Genomic DNA, 14504 nt, shown 5'->3' on the forward strand with positions numbered 1-14504 from the left:
TCCACGGAGTAGTATTTTAGTTTATAATATTTGAAATTCTTTCAAGAGTAAAGTACAACTTGTCTTCTCTTCTCTCATAAATTATGAAATCTTTAGTTTTTTTTTTAATTCTTTCAAGAGTGAAGTACAACTTGTCTTCTCTTCTCTCATGACTTATGAAATCTTTAGTTTTTTTATAAAAAACAAAAATCATTTTAGTCTAAAAACAAAAATAAATTGGGATAAGTTAGCACTCTACAAATTATGAGGTATCAACTTTATTTTGACAAAACTATGGGAGAAAAGTTAATTCCTCCAATGTTGATAAGAGAACTTAGTATATTCTGAACAAAATCATCCCAACAGAATTGCTTAAGGTGTCGAAAAAATAACATGGCTACCAAAACTATATATAAATGTTGTTAGTATAAGAAAACCGTTATTAAAAGTTTGTTAATGTACAATATCCAATATTATTTGCTGACATAAACCAGCAAAATTACAAGAAATCAAGAATGATGCACATTTAAAAAATACATTCATGTTCATATAACTACTATTAATTGTTTGCTACCTTATTACTTTTTAATTACAGGACTTATAAAATTATATAAAAGACATTCTTTCCAAACTGATTTCTTATATTGAATTAAGGTTTTTCTGTACTTTCTTACTCAGATTTATCTGTACTTTGATTCATAGTAAATGTGTTGTCAATTGATCTAAGCACAAATTTTTCAAGGAACCCCAATTAAGGAAGAGTAAAAATGGTTTAAACTCTGCTATACTCAGTTTTAACTCTTAAAATGAAGATATGACATTAGAGTCGGTTTAAGTCTAGCTGATACATGATTGCCACTCCTCAAAAGATAAATAAAACTACAAGTAAAGCCCAACATCGGCAAACCGAGAAAAATGTCCGCCAATATCCATGAAAAAATACAACAGGTGATAACCATTAGAGCTAGCAATTTACAAGCAGCCCTTTCCTCCTGTGTTCTGAAAGCCAACACTGCTGTTGAATGGCATTGCTATTGATCCATCCCTTAAGATATATATTTGGTAAGCCTATTCATCAAGTATGGCACGGCCAAGATTTGTAGCCAGAGCCAGCCTAATAGAACTTAGTGCTTGAGGGGGTAAACTAGGCTCCGTGAATTGTGGGCGCTGCCGCGCTAAAGATAACTCTTGAAGTTTGTTCAATAGAAGATGGGTCTCAGACACGCTGAGAAGAGGACTATCTTTCCAATTTAGCAACTTCAACTGCTCCTCCCAAAGGAAACAAACAAGGAAATCATGTAATTGAGTGAGAAAACAAAGCTCGCATTAAACATGTAAAATGTATTGGTGAGTGATCACAAATAATATGGAGAAAAAAAATCAAATGATAACAGGAAGTACCATGATTTGAGAGGCAAACAAACATGCACATGCGTTAAGATAACATGTGTTAATTGTAATTGATTTGTTCATAATTTTTTTCTACTTTCCATAAACTGTCAGGTACGTAACTTTATAAAGTAAGAATAGATTTCATGAATGAAATCTCTTTCAAACGAAGAGTTTCAGGGATTTTGACTCTGTTCATTTAGTGTACAGAAGGATACATTAATCAACACTTTAATCAGTGAAAAATATAAATTTCCTGGTATTTTAAGTCAGTATCAAAGTAGAGTTTTGGTCCAGCAAGAAAAAACAAACCTAAAATCCATGTTTTAGTTATTTGTTTGAAATTATTAATTCTGTCACTTCAAAAGATCCATTCAGACTATATCTGAGTCACCAAATTATCCATGCACTCTGATGTGTGCAGTTTCTGCCGGACAAGTGAAAGCAGAGTACTGACTTGCCAGCACTCTAACCTTACTTCCATTCTCACCTCAGTAACCTGGTTCACCAGCATCTCTAGCCTCTGAATGGAAATATGGGGTGATAGTTAGATATTTCTACTGTTCTCCTGCACCTACCTGGGATTAGATAACGCTCTCCCGGGTTAGGTAAATTCCTCAAAAATGGGATTCATAGGAGTACTAGTCGGTTTCTAACATTCCTCTAATATAGCAATGCCTACATGTAATGTAACTGTAGAACTTAGTCATCAACCATAATAACAAACTGACCAGTATCTTTGTGATGCTTTAAGGCATCATCCACGCTATGTTTGTTAGATCCTCATCGAAATATCTTTACCGCACTCATCCTTGGAAGTACTATAATAGTAAGTATATGTGGCAAGTTGGATGCGTATGACATAAATGCTCTAGTTTGAGGAGAGTATTGATTGTAATTTATATGTCAATGACTGTTTCCTACTCCCCTTTTATTTTAATATGTGGAAGTTTCATAATTAGAATTGATATCACAATGTTGTCTCTTTCAATCTCCTGAGATTTAGGGATTCTTTGATTCTATACATTGTGTACATATATAGAGAATATACTGCATTAGAAACTACTACTCAACCCCAAAATACTACCAGGTCCAAAACAATTAATACAGAAATGATGAATGTAATCATAGTATTAAATTAACCCTCAAAAAACCACTGCATTAGAAACTATCACTCAATCCTAAAATGCCAACTACATAACAATTTACCTGCAGTTACATAAAAATTCTGATCTTATTATTATGGCACTTTTCACTACCCAATGTTTTTAATTGGGTCAATCAAAGCATAGAAACAAAAACAATTAGGAAAGGGATATTAAGATGATCCCATTAACATGTGGCTATATGATTATACTGAACATTATAAAAGAAAAGATAGACAAATAAAAAACACTCACCGAGTCATACAGTAGGGTCAGCCAAAAGCGCTGAGGGGTTGATGGATTTTTCATAAGCTGTAGAATGAAAAGAAATGTATTACACTTTAAAACAGAACGCTGACTATCAACTGGATAAGAATAATTGAAGACCTAGTAACACCAAAAAAACAAAAATGCTTGTCAATCTTTTTGGATCCCAATTGCCACGCCAAAAATCAAGGCTACTGTGGCAGCTAACACGGCATCTTTGCCTCTGTTGAGTTTCTATTCAGATTTGACAAGAAATTGATTTGATGTATTATGTACAGTTTCCTTAGTTAGCTTGACTTAATCTCTAAATTTTAGCAAATGATTATGTTAACCTTGAATATAAATATTGTACAAACAATTCATGAAACAAAACACAAATTATTCACTTGCCGTATTCAAATTAGACTAAGAGAGCCTTCAGGTTGAGGAGCCCTAGTTTTCGATCAGCCATGGTCAAGGTTGTTGACACGTTTTTTTTTCATCATTGATTGTTAAAGAGGTGATATCGCCAATTGTCTCAGTCTCAGACAGACACCATTGATTGTCCTTTCTTCAGTCATTGTTGACTCATACCAATAACTGTCTGGTTTGCCTTTCTCAATTTCTCATTCTACTCTTGTAGAGATACTGTTATCGCAGTCCAAAATTCCCCTTGTTTCACTCTGATATGAATCCAAGCTGCAAGCCACTGGCATTGGCCAAGCTTCACCACTTTCCTACTACTACTAAATTCAGTTCAATTGGTAACTGTTGCCCCTATATCTAAATTCAGTAAGCAAACTGTCTGTCTCACCCATTAAAGTGTGCCCTAACCTTCACTTCTTCTGAAACCTTGGAGCCATATCAGAATCATACAGCCTCTAATATATTCAGCGATTTACTTCCACACGGTCTTGTAAATCTCATCCCTTGGTGCATTATAAAGACATTCTATAATGCTTCCAATTCCTGCTCTACAACATCACAATCTAGATCATCCGAGCTTACATACATTGAAGAAAATGATACAGCTATCAAAGTTGGAGTCTTCAGAATGTTAGTCAGGTCAGCTTTGGAAAGATGCTAGAGTCTCTTTTTCTAGTCGTATTAATAACCAAGCTGACTCTTTTTGAAGCCATTCATTCTAATGTTTGGGGTCACAATCATGTTCTTTCTAATTTAGGGTATAACTTATAAGCATCATGCTACCCTTACTGACAATTTCTAGGATTCTATCAATGTAGTTTAGATATTTTCAATCCAAAATCATTTTAAGTTATCCAATATCTTTTAAAAGTTCTCCTCAGAAATCACAACTCAATTTGAAAAAATAGCATATGTATTGCAATGACAGCGCTAAAGAATATCTTTCTGATTGTTTTAATTCGTTCATGACTCTTCAAGCCATTATACACCGATTTAGTTGTCCACGTACACTCCAAAATTGAACAGCCGAAAGAAAACAGATTGTTGGCACTGATAGTGTCTTTGGCTGTACTTGTTCTGTTCATGATATATTGTTTTATTGAATTTAGTATATAAAGAATCCAAGCAAGGAACATGACTGGTTTGTACAATCAGCACACTATTCTATTAGGGACAACATAACTGTAGAAGTGTGCATATAAACAAATACCAGTATGAGGGAGCCTACAGCTTGTCGAGCAGCATCAGCTGATTTTCCACTATATACCATCTGAAGGGATTTTTTGAAATCCCTATACCTGAATGTAATATTTAACAAATGTTAGAGCTAAGTAATTAGATAAATAAGTGAAAACAAGATAAAAATGTCACCATAGGATGTTCATACTTGTGTAAAAATTCAAGACCCCCAGCAGGCTTAGATTCAGAACCCAATAATTCAATTATGCCTTCCCATTGCTGTAAAAATTGGATTGTAAAGTGAGAGATTGAAATAATTATAAAAGAAATTCATATCCACATATAAATAAATAGATAATAAAAAAAATTGCACAGGTGTTTTATTGTAGCAGTATTAGAAGTACTTTGAAGCTTTCATCAGAGATCGACTTTCCAACTGAATCAAATAACTGTTGTGCAATCCTATTAAGACAGTTTGTATCTTGGGATTGTTGAAGCCAATATACTCCAGCCCCTTTACGACCATGCTTCCAGTGATAGACTCCAGCAACCTATAAATTAAACATGCATATTTAATTGTGCTGAACCACATTATGAAAAGATGAAGATTTTTAATCTCCAAACTTTCTACCCATAGTATTTAAGACATTTAACCAAATCAAGAATGCATGTTACCTTCATGATATTTGAACTGATATAATCAAGCCCGTACAAACGGCATATCTCAATGTTCTGCATGAATCAGAAAAAAAAATCTGTCACTCACATCACAAGCATATTAAAAAATTAATAAGGATCAGACTTTTGAATTGAAAATGAAAATATTAAGATAAAACAGATACCTTAAGCAACAAGTTGTTATGTTGAACAGATTGTCTGTACAATAAATTCTCTAGCAAGCCCATTCCTTGCTTCATGCATGATGTTAAATATATAGGAGCTATCTGCAGATATGTGAACATGAGATCCAAATTAGATTACTTCTATAAAATATTGTTGTTAAGAGTAGATAAAACTGCAATCTCCGTTATAAAAAATAAAATTTTAAATTTTAAAATTAAAAAAAAAAATAGCTTCACTTGGCCTTGATTGTTTAGGTTTCGTGGAGTTTCTTAATCATATGTATGAAACATCAGTTTCATCCTTACTCTTTCAAGTTTTCAGATTTACCAACCTAATGTAAAAATCCAAGACATGTATGGGCAACAATAAATTTTAGTGTTCATCAATAATGTAGTTCATTCAAGAAAATTTACTAATTCAAGATCAAATTAATAGGATGTTTTTGGCTTGATTATCTTGCACTTACTTGCCAGGTCAATGCATGTGATGATAGAACTTGAGCATATGCAAGCCGATGTAGTTCCATCATACTGATTCCTCCCAAGTTATAACGCTCATCGTGTAGAAGAATCTCTGCTTGCTCACTCCCTGCAGTTAACAATTCCACGGCGTGTGCGACCATCCTATTTTGTTGACACAATGACATATACAAAAGTCACATTTTTATCAAAACCAATTACAGAAGGGAGTAGAACTGTGCATGATCAGTACTGGTCATTTTACTCCAAAAATGAGATTTTCAGTCGAAAACTAAATTTTGAAGTTTGAACATTTTGATTGTGGGCTTCTTGAGAGTAGAATAATCTAGATTCTAATCCAAACACGCACATAATAACAATCAAAAATAAATTAATAGAAGAGAAACAACTCACCAAGGACCAAATTCTCTGGAAATTTCTGCTAAAACAACCTAAGACATTTCAACATGGTCATTCAAGTTTAATATGGGAAAGTAAGAGTTGGATAAAAAACAAAATCATAAAACACGCAGAAGCAAGCCCAAAATACTTGAAAAGAAAAAAGAATGGAGCATGAAAAATAAATTTTAATTATTACCTCTGTATTTTCTGCAAGAATTCCAATCATAAGTCCAGTCAACCTATGGGTACCAGTCGGTGGTTTTAATTGGATGCATTTCTGAGCCAAATTATACATGCTTTCTATTCCCTGTTTAGATAAGGGGGCACCGAAATTATTTAGAGACTCCATTAATTAACAAAGATATATGAAGAAGATTATTTAAAAAAACAATATGTTATATATGTAAAGTAAAGAACATTTTTTAAGTTATAATTGCTAAATAGTAGACAAAACTTACGGTCGTAAATGGCCTGATGTATAGAAAATGAGAAATATACAACTCAATCCAGTAACATGAAGCTGTACAGAGACTCTCAGTATTACCCAGCATAACTTGTAGCAAGTTTCTTAAGCCCTCACGAGTTTGTTGATTATCACACTGAATCCAGAATGGACTGCAGTCCAGTTTAGTAATTTGTGACCTCCATTTTTCCCAGGCCTATAAAATAGAAATACACAACATTCTATAACAGTCGAGTAAATGTGCTGAACAGGTGTGATGATGCATGTTAAAGTATTGCGGAATTTGGATATACTTTGATAAAGTCGGGTTTGGATTTAAAACAATCTCCTAAATTTCCAACAGCTGATTCATGACGTAATCGGGGCATTTTGGAAATAAGAACAGCGACTGCCTCCACCAGTCCATTTTCTAACTGCACAACAAAAGAGGATAGAAAATAAGACGAGAAAAATATAAATAAATATATAAGTATAATAGCAGCAGTAGCAGTAGCAGCATGAACAACAACAATTAAGAATGTTGATTATAACAACGACATCATCATCTCTGTCATGTGTGAATTCATTGCGTTCGTGAGATAAAACTTTCATAATTTTCATGCCAACCTCACGGTAGCTGAGCTGATCTAATTGGTAAGACCCGTGTAACCGCAGCATTTTCACCTGCAAGTGAAAGCAAACTTGAATGAAATTCTTCATTTACAATGGAACATAAGATGCTGCAGTTAAAAATGCGGGTTCCTTTACTGACCACTATATCTAGCCAACCAACTGACAATGCAGATGACATCACTTCCCAATATCTAGGATCATCTTCAATCACCTGCATGGACAAAACTTCCTATGTTTATGTCCCCAACCTTGGAGAAATTGATCAAGCATAACTATTATACACATTAGTAACACGTCAAAAAGAACGATGTAATAAGCAATGCTCTATATACATTTGTAGACTACTTTTGAGACAGTTGCTTGTTTGCATATACTTGTAGGCTGTAGAACAGAATACTCCTGGTGAACATTGGGCATATACTGTGTGCATCCTCCTTATAGTGTTCACTAATATCATACGTTTATAGGAATTTATGGCTAGAATAAAGAGGCCAGTGTTTTGTGGCAATAGCAGTAGTAATGTGGGGTTTAAGCAGACAATAGAGTATTTGGGATGGCATCTAGAATTGCATTTAAGTTCGAATGGGAATAAGCTTTTTAAGAAAATTATAGATTTTAGCTCCATCATATCGATGAATTTCGAAATAAAATTTAACATTCAGAATTGCCCATTTCAGTTTTGATGTAAGCGTCATATTTACTGAATATCTATGTAAGGAAAACCACAGTTTATAGATCTCATGTAACAGCTAGTTACCAAAGCAAAATATAATAGAATAACTTCTCAAAGATTATAAAACTGAAAAGAAAACAATAACAAGGAAAAACCTTGACAAAACATCAAATAAATTTGTCAATGAGCAATTGTGACATCATAATTTTTTCAGATTTATATAAGAAACAATGAAAACTATAAAAAATTAAGGGAGGGGCACGTGCTGGTGCAGCCCAGAAATATGGCCTTAGAAAGCTAAGAACCCTCTGTTTAAGTTTAGGATTCATGACTCAAGGCTTCCTATCCCTACCATACAATTATGAGGACTCTCACTACAAGTAGTTTAGGACTTTACTTGTTTTCACGTTGTTTCCACATTTTTTATGAAAGTTTTATACATAAATTTTCCCGCATCCCCTTTTTCATTCCCCTTTTTATTTTCTTGGCTGTGTTTCATTCAACATTTGAGGGGAAAATTCATCTAAAAACAGTTGCAAGAGGCTAGGTAGCTATTCTTACCCTTTCTCTCGTTTTGGTCAAGATGTACAGTCATAGATCTTGGAAAATTGGCGGCTCTGTTTAATGCTGAAATGCCACGAATCGGATGCATGCACAGTACTATCCTGTTGCCTAAAATATAATGTTCTCTAACATATGTTGTTGGTTTTTTCCGGTACATTATTAAATTCTGCATTTTTGGGGCATATTTCTGTTTATATATTATATTTATACAATAGCTACCATATGATACAACACCATCCGTTACTATGCTGCAAGAATCCTTAATGTAAACTCAAATACACCCAACATCTACAATTCCTAAGAGCCTGATAATGGTAATAGGTATTGATCAATGTAATATTCATCGGTATTCATAATCATCAATCAAATGCACATGTGGCCAAACCTGTATGTTGACAAGATCATTTTGAAAATCCACAAGCTTGCCATGAATTGTTTCCTGTGTACTGGTAAAGAGGCTATCATAGTCCTGTCATAAAATGCCACCATGAACTTAAAATAAGCAAATGTGAAGAGTTAAAATAATATACAACCATCTACAAAACCTATGGAAAAACAAATAAAAAGAGATTATTACAGCTAACCAATCAACAAGCCTTTCAGGAAGCCATGCTTGAGATTGCTTGTCCACATAAAATATCTCCATCAACTCCCAGGCAGCTTTCAAACATGTTGGCTCCTCATTATTCTACAGCAGGTGTTAAAAAGTAAGTGACCAACTTCTTTCTACTATAACTCCCGCAAAGAAGGTCTCAACGCAACTCCACACAGTCAGCAAGAGGATTTAGAAATAGTACCTGAACAATTTCATTCGGATCTTCAATTATAGGATTAAGGGCCAACTTTGGTTCGGCGAGAAGTGATGTTATGTCCTTACTATACTGAAGGACATGCTCCCACCTGATTTGTAAATAAACAGAAACCTATTGTCAAAAAGCGCACTTACATGAAACCGCATATGATTGTCAATCCACAAAAACCGCTTAACATAAAACATAGAAAATTCGAGTCAGTTCGTAAATGCGATTATTTCAAGAGGTACCCCATGAAATGAAGTGAAGCTAAAGCAAAATTAAGATGAATTATAAAAATTAAAATCAAAGCTCAAGACTGAACTTCAACATTCAGCTTTGGTATGAGATTCCCTTACAGGGAAGCATGAAAATGTCAGCGGGGAAAACATAACAAAATTCAAAGCGGTTTAATTATCAAATCTTAGAATAAGTAACGACCAAAATCAAATTAGCAGGTTAATCCAGCGAAAATAACAGCATAATAAAATTGAAATGCTTACAAGAAACAAATCAACCTTCACCAAAAGGTTTTCAAAAACTACAATATAAATCTTACAGAGGTCAATTACCAATCGGAATGATATGATGAAGGAGACTTTGACAATGCGGAAATTGAGCTCCGGCGACTCTGAAGCAGTGCAAAGGGGGCAACAGAGCCGTAGGCAATTCGGCGCCAGTCAGCATCATCAATTTCCGGATCTCCCCCGCCGAGCTTAACTTCGACGACCTTGGCGCCATCTCCAGCATCGGGGCTTCCAGAAGGTTCCGCGAAAAGGGAGACACGGAGGGAGTTTCCGCGGGACCAGGAAATGGCAACACGAGAAATTGGACGGGAGAGACCATGGTGGAGAGTATACACCGCGAGCGAGTCATTGGTCTCGCCGGAGAACGGGACCAGAGCTCCGTTGCTGGCGGAGTTGGGAGACATTTTTCAGTTGGGAGTGTGTTTTAGGGTTTTGGGGGTTTTAGAGATATTTTTTGAATAAATTTCGTTTAATAGGAAAGCAGCAACAACAAAAAAGAACACGATGATTTTCATATTAAATTTGAAATTATATTATTTTTATTACAACTTACAAGTTCGTCCATTTAACTTAGATCATAGTTTTTTTTTTTTATACATGAGTTGTTAACACATTTTCATTAATGTTTAGATGACATGATTTGATTGATACTTATATGAAAAAAAATTATATTGTTAATATACCGATTAAATTTTTATAAATTATATTGAATTGTAATGCAGTGAGACAGTTAGATGATATTGAGCAAGTGGTTTCTGCAACAAAAGGATGAACACAGCCGCAAAATACATCATACCAGAATTTACATGATATTTGTGAACTATTTGTATTCAATTTTTCTGCAAATTCAATCACCTAAAAGAACTCAATCACCCAATAGAAACTAGATACAACAAATAATTAGGCCATAATCAGCTTATTGTCCTGAATGTGCTATACTTTGATAACAATGGTGTAATTTTTACTTTTATATACACTACTGATGAATATTTCTCATATGTTTTCTGTTACTCCTTCAGTTTTCTTCTTTCCCTTTTCTTGCTCGCGCGAACTCGACGGTTCCTCTTGTTTGATATTAAAATCTTCCACCAATGGAGGCCATAGCACTAAGGTAGAAGTGTAACAATCCATTACCTTACCGTTTCCAAGGACTCCACTTCTTCCTCTTCCTAAAGACCAAACTTTATAACCCTCTTGTGCAACAATAACCGTATGAGCCGCGCCACATGCGACTTGAACCGGTTCCAAAAATTTATCCTCGCAAGGATTACTTACAGCAAGCGGAGAAAGAGCGTCGCTTGAATATTCACCAACAACTCGTGCATCTGGATATAATCCAAGCCCCTTCTCCATTCCCCACGACCAAACATCCCCGTCCGACGAAACAACACAAGTATGAAACAAACCACAGTCAACAGAAACAAGGTTCACAAACTGTGGCAATTCTTGAACAGGTTCAGGAATTGATGTACTTTGTATTGTTCCATGACCAAGTTGTCCATTATCACCATGACCAAATGTCCAACACACACTTTCTAATTCTAATGTGTCATTAGGCCTTTTTTTTCTATGAGTTAACAAGGCAGTGTGAAAAGCACCACATGCTATTTCATAAATTGACCAATGAGAATTTTGATCAAATGTTTTTACAATTTCTGGATTTGGTCTATTCTCTTCATCACCCAAACCTAATTGACCATGATTGTTGTTCCCCCAAGAGTAACAAATGAGATCATCTTGTTCACCATTGTATGATTCTCCAACACTAACTAGTGCTATAATGTGTTCATTTCCACATGCAACTTTTACCACAATGTGACCATGAAAATCCCAAACCGGAGTTGGAGTGAAATTGCTTACTATTGAGAATATACCATCTTTGCTTTGATTAGGACAGTTTCCCCACATCCATAGGGCTCCAAGATTATCAATAGAAAGTGACATCATTCCTCCTGCTTTGACAGAAACTATCTGTGGCCCGGATAGAAGTGAAAAGATGTGAACAAGTTAGTCACATACATAATGGTAGTCAGTTACATATCCCGATTGTTCGATCTAAATCAATATCATGTTGTCGTGCTCTAACCTAAACACTAAACAAAAACAGAAATTTGCATTAAACATAGTATAGCATAGTATACCTTTAGTGGTGGTTTAGCTTCTGCTTCTTCTATCAATGAGGTTGAAGAATCTGGAGGATGCAACTCAAGAAACTTGTTCAACAAGCAAGGAATAACGGAATAATATCCGTCTGTATATTTTGGATTGTGGGAATCCTCTTCATTGATGATACCAAGTTGACCATCCATACAATAGTCAAGGATGTAGATAAAAAAGAATTTTATAGCACCGACACCTCTGAAAAAAGGTATGTCAGTGTCTGTGTGTTCGTGTCTGAAACCGACAACGACACTTATAATTATATTTAATTTATTCAATATCTCAAATTATTACCAGTATCGACGTGCCAGAGAGTTTGTGTCATGTTTCCTTTGTTTGTGCTTTATAGAAGAAAATACATAGTTTAGAAAACTTTTATAACTAAGAACAAGACAGTTTTGTAATATAAATTCAACCTAGGGACTTAAGCATATTAATTAAGGATACATAAATTGTAACCCCAGCACCAAACAGATCCATCATCTGTTAACACAAAAATAGTACTATAAACGATTAGATTGTGAGGAACCTTCAAATTTCAATTAGAAAACTTTAACTAGTTTTATGATATTAGAGAAAAGTGTATAGAACCTGCAAGAGCTAGACTATGATATGCACCAGCAGCAATTTCCACTATTCTAACAGAGTCTTGTGATCCAAACTTGATTTGAGCTGGAAAAAGTTGGTCTTGTTCTGAACCCAAACCAAGTCTTCCTAATGTTCCTCTTCCCCAAGAATATACACGTCCATCCTCTACACTCATAAACAGACACAAACACAAGATAGAAAGCTGGTTACCACCAAAATAGAGTGGCATGAAGAAGGAAAGGAAAGTAAGAGTGGTTACCAGTGAGAAGGAGAGTATGTGCTTCCCCTGCAGCGATGGAGGTTACTCTAAAAGGTGAGTTGCCGGAGCTTGCCATATCTTCCGTTATCGTGACTAAACCAGTTGGAGTTTTGGATTTTGAACCTATACAGCTTATGCAAAATAATAGCCTCTATTTATCAACTTTCATTCTCCCCTTATTTGGTATAATGGTCAGCTGCAATTATCCACTTTGCGTTGTATTTGACTGGAGAGATTACTCTTCACATTTTAACACGATTTAAAATGTATTTAATTTCCAAAATATAAATTAAACACAATTTAAATTTACCAAAACTATCATTGTTGATATTTCATTGATCAACTTTCTGCAATATTTTTTAATTAAATGAAAAGTATATTAAGAATATTCACATTAAGAATATTGATGTCACTTATTTTATAAGAGTGATCTTACTATTTCTACCATTGAATTTTTCATTTTAATATATTTTGAGTGATGGTTATTTAGTGATTGTTGTTCTTTAGTTGCTACTAAGAAGATTTAAGTGTATATTTATTATTTACATAGTAAAATTTGTTAATGTGAACTGAATTTCTGGTTTTTTATTCTCTCAAATTAAGAAGAGCTTTTCATTTAAAACATTATTGTTTCTTTCGTTGAAATGAACGAAGTTATTCAAGAAGAATGGAGAAGGAGAGAGAAATTATACTTTAAAAATGGAATTTTTATTAATGTGAAATTGGAATTTTTATTAAAGTGAAATTGAAGTTATTAGATTTACATTGTCATCCGTATATATTGACAACAAAAACACAATTCACTAAATGCGTCGAATATTTGCTGACACGCTTCGACACACATATTGTATTTAACCTCATCGAACATAACTTACTTCTACTTAGTTTACTTCGACTATGTTGTCTAACACAATTATATGAAATACAACTTTCCTACTAAAACATTGAATTACATCTTCTAATACACCTCCTAATTCATATTTTTGAGACTTTTTTATCTCAATGCTTCTCTTCAACTCATCAAATATGACTTTTTTCAATGGTTTGGTGAGTAAATTAGCTAGTTGTCATTCTGATTTGTAATGCTCAAGATCAAGTTTTCTTTTATTTACTTGATTCCTAAGAAAATAATACCTCATTTATATGTGCTTACTTTGATCGTGACATACTGGATGATTTGGAAGGTCGATAGTTGACTTGTTATCGCCAAACAACTTCATTTTCTTAGGTTTTATGATCATGAGCACTTCGAGTAGCATCTATATTCACGATGTTTGACATGTTGCATATGATGTAGCCACATATTCAACTTCACGGGATGGCAAAGCCACAATGTTTTGTTTGCTTGAGCTCCAGGAGATTGGAGCACATACAATCATGAATATGCAACCTGCAATACTCTTCTTCTCGTATTGATCTCCACTAAAATCGAAATCAGTGTAGCCATGTACCTCTGCATCTGCTTTGGTATTATTATGCTTTGGCGTCAACACACCATGATCGATAGTACCTTTTATGTATCTCAATACTCTCTTGATTACAGTCAGATGACATTTTCGAGGTTTCTCCATGAATTTGCTCAACAACCCGACACTTTGACAGATATCTGCCTTGGTGTTGCATAGATATCTTAAGGATCCAATGGCTTGCTTGTACAATGTTGCACTTGCAAGTTCATCATTTGTATCATTTCTCAATTTTGGTCCAGATTCCAATGGTGTGGTCGATGCATTACAGTTACTCATCCTGAACCTTTTCAAGATATTTTTGACATGCTTCTTCTAGTGCATAAACACTTTT

The 14504-nt window shown here is 34.4% G+C and overlaps 2 protein-coding genes across 3 annotated transcripts; both read right to left on the reverse strand.

The window, feature by feature from the left end:
* Positions 1-747: 747 nt before the first annotated feature.
* LOC127091438 (nuclear pore complex protein NUP85) lies at positions 748-10212 on the reverse strand. 2 transcript variants are annotated; one of them, XM_051030075.1, is made up of 18 exons: positions 9743-10208; positions 9177-9279; positions 8957-9067; positions 8765-8848; positions 7282-7353; positions 7137-7193; positions 6824-6943; positions 6526-6726; positions 6264-6374; positions 6080-6117; positions 5674-5830; positions 5207-5308; positions 5040-5096; positions 4769-4915; positions 4573-4643; positions 4396-4483; positions 2769-2825; positions 748-1242 (listed from the first exon to the last, which is right to left on the reverse strand). In XM_051030075.1, the coding sequence occupies exons 1-18, from the start codon at positions 10099-10101 to the stop codon at positions 1048-1050; spliced, it is 2130 nt and encodes a 709-aa protein (XP_050886032.1). In that variant the 5' UTR covers positions 10102-10208; the 3' UTR covers positions 748-1047. The 2 variants fall into 2 exon arrangements, with proteins under 2 accessions (XP_050886032.1, XP_050886033.1); XM_051030076.1 differs by lacking the exons at positions 748-1242; positions 2769-2825 and adding an exon at positions 2860-4262 and having other exon boundaries at positions 9743-10212.
* A 254-nt stretch (positions 10213-10466) lies between these two features.
* On the reverse strand, positions 10467-12948 carry LOC127091439 (ultraviolet-B receptor UVR8). The gene is made up of 5 exons (XM_051030077.1): positions 12705-12948; positions 12449-12610; positions 12305-12340; positions 11839-12002; positions 10467-11668 (listed from the first exon to the last, which is right to left on the reverse strand). The coding sequence occupies exons 1-5, from the start codon at positions 12778-12780 to the stop codon at positions 10691-10693; spliced, it is 1416 nt and encodes a 471-aa protein (XP_050886034.1). The 5' UTR covers positions 12781-12948; the 3' UTR covers positions 10467-10690.
* Positions 12949-14504: the final 1556 nt, after the last annotated feature.

This window comes from Lathyrus oleraceus, chromosome 6 (genome assembly GCF_024323335.1).
Source record: "Lathyrus oleraceus cultivar Zhongwan6 chromosome 6, CAAS_Psat_ZW6_1.0, whole genome shotgun sequence".
Taxonomy (NCBI): Eukaryota; Viridiplantae; Streptophyta; class Magnoliopsida; order Fabales; family Fabaceae; genus Lathyrus; species Lathyrus oleraceus.